This window comes from Sesamum indicum, linkage group LG7, assembly GCF_026168435.1.
Source record: "Sesamum indicum cultivar Baizhima isolate 11 linkage group LG7, ASM2616843v1, whole genome shotgun sequence".
NCBI classification, from domain to species: domain Eukaryota; kingdom Viridiplantae; phylum Streptophyta; class Magnoliopsida; order Lamiales; family Pedaliaceae; genus Sesamum; species Sesamum indicum.
In genome coordinates this window covers 6,932,720-6,936,754 of record NC_142663.1, presented here as the reverse complement: position 1 = coordinate 6,936,754, position 4,035 = coordinate 6,932,720, and the positions used below count along the sequence as shown (strand labels likewise).

The 4,035-nt window shown below is 31.5% G+C and overlaps 1 protein-coding gene across 1 annotated transcript; it reads right to left on the bottom strand.

Annotated features, from left to right (window-relative positions):
- Window positions 1–256: 256 nt before the first annotated feature.
- Window positions 257–3,132, bottom strand: LOC105166205 (glucan endo-1,3-beta-glucosidase, acidic). Its single transcript, XM_011085472.3, has 2 exons — window positions 2,977–3,132; window positions 257–1,380 (listed from the first exon to the last, which is right to left on the bottom strand). The coding sequence occupies exons 1-2, from the start codon at window positions 3,053–3,055 to the stop codon at window positions 428–430; spliced, it is 1,032 nt and encodes a 343-aa protein (XP_011083774.1). The 5' UTR covers window positions 3,056–3,132; the 3' UTR covers window positions 257–427.
- Between the last annotated feature and the right edge of the window lie 903 nt (window positions 3,133–4,035).

Sequence of the window (4,035 nt, the reverse complement as noted above, 5' to 3'; positions counted from 1 at the left end):
TTTGTGGACTATGAATTACAAGTTTATTTATTTTTTATGTAGTAACTGAACAATTTTTCAAATTTTTTCATCTACTCGTCCGATATTTTTTATAAAATTTGATATTTTTTTATAAAAAATACAGTAAAAGCAAAGTTTATAATTCGAAACCTCTATCCAGAAATTATAAAATTTCATCAAATTTAAAAAATATTAATAACTTTTCAAATAATAAAGAAAATATTAATAATTATACCAAGGTTGAGCAGCTTGTAACTTATCCTATAAATAGCGATAGAATTCCATTCCACCAATAGTTTAGTTTAATATATCGTTTGCAATCTTTACGTCTCAGTCAAACTACACAAGTCCTTATTCAGACAAAGAGGCAATTGTGGACTACTAATGTCCTTATTATGTAGATAAACTTGTTCATCATGTAATCCAACTAGTTAAAATTGATCGGATACTTAGCTCGTCTGTCCGGAGAAAATATCCCAAAATGCTTCTCATATTCAGGGTTCTTCTGATTCTCATCAAACATTGCGAAAATATACGTTTCTATAGCCCGTCCAGGCCTCTTAGGCGTCCCATTTTTCACACGTTGAATCAAATTCGTGTTGTACGTTCTAGCATTATCAATGGAAGTCGAGTCTCCTCCGGCAGATGGCCAACCACTCTCTGACACCACAATTTCCAGGGACGATCCGCCACTCTTCTCTAGTGCTGCATACATTGCATCCAAGATCGCGTAGAAAAGATTTTGATACCGTATCCCCCCAGGCACAACGACCCCGTCAGACGTAAAAAGAGCGTATTGGAGACTGATCTGTGCTTTATTGCTAATATAAGAAAAGTAAGGATATATGTTGACGAGTAGAGGGGCACGATTGTTCACTAAGAAACGAATGATCCCATTGAGATATTGTGCAACTTTGGGCCTGAAGACCCCATCTGCCGGAGGATACGCGTTTCCAAGAACACCTGTCTCGACGGCAGTGGAGACTTTGATTTGGTTCCCCAGGCCAGCTGCAGAAATAGCATTCTGAATGTTTTGCAGGGCCGGGAGAACAAATTGGACATACTGAGAAGTGTCTCCCCTCAACGGGCTGACTTCGTTTCCTACAGCGATGTACCTAAACCTGACATTCGGGTAATTTCTTACGTTGTTTTGGACCCAAGTGTTGGCGTTGGCTTGGCTGGCAGCAACGTTTTGGAGATCGGTGTTTGGGACACCTAGCATTAGCTCAATGTTGGAGCCTCTGAGAGCTTGGAGAGTCGGCTGGTGGGGATCGTAGATTCTCATCCGTCGTATATTGTTCTGGTTGTATAGAGCCACAACATCTGACGAAGAAGGCAGATTATTCCCAAGTCTTCCGTAGCAAACGCCTGTCTGAGCAACTGCATCATAAGTGAACATATAGAATTCTTGGTAAGGTGTTTTGGTTATAATCCAACATCTCTCTTTCTCCAACTTGGAGTGGGTAAAAACTCTTCTGTCACACATTCATATCATACACTATGTTAAATTCATATTATATTGTATGCGATTCAAATTTTAAACTAAATTTATATTTTTTAATATAAAAAAAAATACGTGTTTATCTCTTTTATTACTGTGACACAAAAGTATGATAAAAAAATATATGTTATTCACTAGACCCTTCTACCCATAAATGTGTGATTGGTTTGCAAATATAAGTGAACGACGTAATTTTTATCTATACTAATATAAAAAATAAAATAAAAAAGTTATTTCTCACTCATAACTTGCAGTTTGTGATTTTACGACACAAAATTTTGAAATACCAATTATACTATTAAATATTTACACCGATATAGTAAGTTATATTTATTTCAAATGTTCTACATATTTTAACCACCCTATACAATCATAAATTGATTTTTATTTTAGAATATGTATCACATTTATCATATTATAAACGTGCAAGTATTTCTTGCTACGATGGCTAATTTACAATATCGCACATAAATGTAAGACTTTGTGACGACTTGTGTATTTTGTCAAGTAAATTATGGCTTAATTTCGATTACATATTTGATTAATCAAGTAAATGAATTAACTATAAGAGAAATATAAATGCATTCTTCTACTTGTATACTAATTAATTAATATAGAAGTAGCTTAATTAACAATGATTAAATATATTATTAAATTGTCAAGTAATAAATAATTTCAAACGGCACATAGAACCCATCTTTATTTAGAGTTTTGCCCACGAAGTTCGTAATCATTATATTTATAGGGTGTCTCGTTAAATTTATTTGAAACATCTTATAAGCTCCTATATCTTATAAAATATTTTAAAATTTTAATATATTAAATTTTATTTTAAATGTAAACTCTCAAAGTGCTCGAATATATTATAAAGCTTTTTATATAGTAATCATGATCCAAAAAAACCATCAAACTATTAGAAACTTTTAATCATATAAAATAGATATTTTTGCTTTAGGAAGAAAAACGTAAGTTATGTAAAGTGTGAAAACAAAATAGAATAAAATTGTGAGAATGTTGAGATATTAAAGGGATTAAAAGATCTTACATAAAAAAAAAAAAAAAATGGGTTTAACTTTTTCTTAAAAAGACCTTATAAAATCATAATCATCTTATTCAAAAATCTTATAAATCTTATAAATATTTACCAGACAAGTTTATCGAACTTAGGGTGAATTACAAAAGGCTCTGTTGAGATTTACCATAATTACAAATATCTTTCGTTGTTTAAAAAAATTATAAATATTTTTTAAAATTAACAATCGTCTAATAAATATCTCTGACGATGGGTTGTGATCACAAGAGGGGTATTTGTTATACGGCCATTAATTTCGAAAGAAATTTGCTATTTTCAAATAATAATAAAATATTTATAATTATAATAAATTTTAGAAAAATTTATTGTAATTTAAAAAGTTTATAACATAATCCTAACACTCTCTTAGTGGCCTTTAAGGGAAAAGAGATAGGAAGCAGACCTGCGAAGTCGAGGCTGACCATTATGAGCAGCCCCAAGATGAACATTACATACATGAAATGATGCGAGGCAGTAGCCATATATAGTAAAAGCTAAGATTTAAGCCTCTGCAGTGATGCAATTGTCTTCACAAAGCTTCCTTTTTATAGAGATGGGCTGTGACTGTAGAATGGCAAAATTATATTTTTGGTCCTATAATTTTATATCATTCGCATTTTTTGTCATGAACTTACTTCATTTTCACATTTAGTTTTTATTTTGACGAATTCAATCCTGAATATCTTGCATTTGGTCATTTTTTAACAAATTTAGTCATTTATTTACAATTTTAGTTCTAACGACTCATAGTTACAAAATCAAAAATGAAATTTATTATGGTATAAAAGGGACAAAATTTGTCAATACAGAACTAAATTTGCTAAAATTGATCAAATATGAGATGTTCAAAACTAAATTTGTCAAAAAAGAACTAAATATATAAATAGAATAAGTTACAGGACTAAAAATACTAACTACTTGTAGAAGTTTAGGTGACCACTTGCTGCTTATAAATTTTCCTGCCAAATTAATTAATATCTGTGTGGAAAACAGTTACAAACAGTGAGCATTTTGGAATTAAAGGCATTAGGACATACATTTGAAAAGTCCTCATCCTAAGAATTTTTGGTCTCTTGCTAGCGAGTGGAAGACTTCCTGCAAGTAGCAACGTTAGCCGCCTGTACGCTCAAAGCACCGTGTCATGGCCGCTCAGGACAAGAAAAAAGAGAAATTACAATTAATAGTTCAATAAGATAAGAAGTTGGATATTTTTGGTCCTCTACTTTACTAAATTTAATATTACAGATATAGTCTCAAAACCTAACAGATTTGGCCGTATAGAATCAGTACCTGAGACCAGGTCTCCCCATCCGAAGATGGTAACTCTTAATTACACTTGGACACATGAAAAAAACCCGCACTCAACTTCATTTATCTGTTTTATCCCATTACGATTTTATTTCTTTTAAAATACTAATTTAGCATTTTTTACTCACTGTCAATAAATATTAATAAAAGGGAA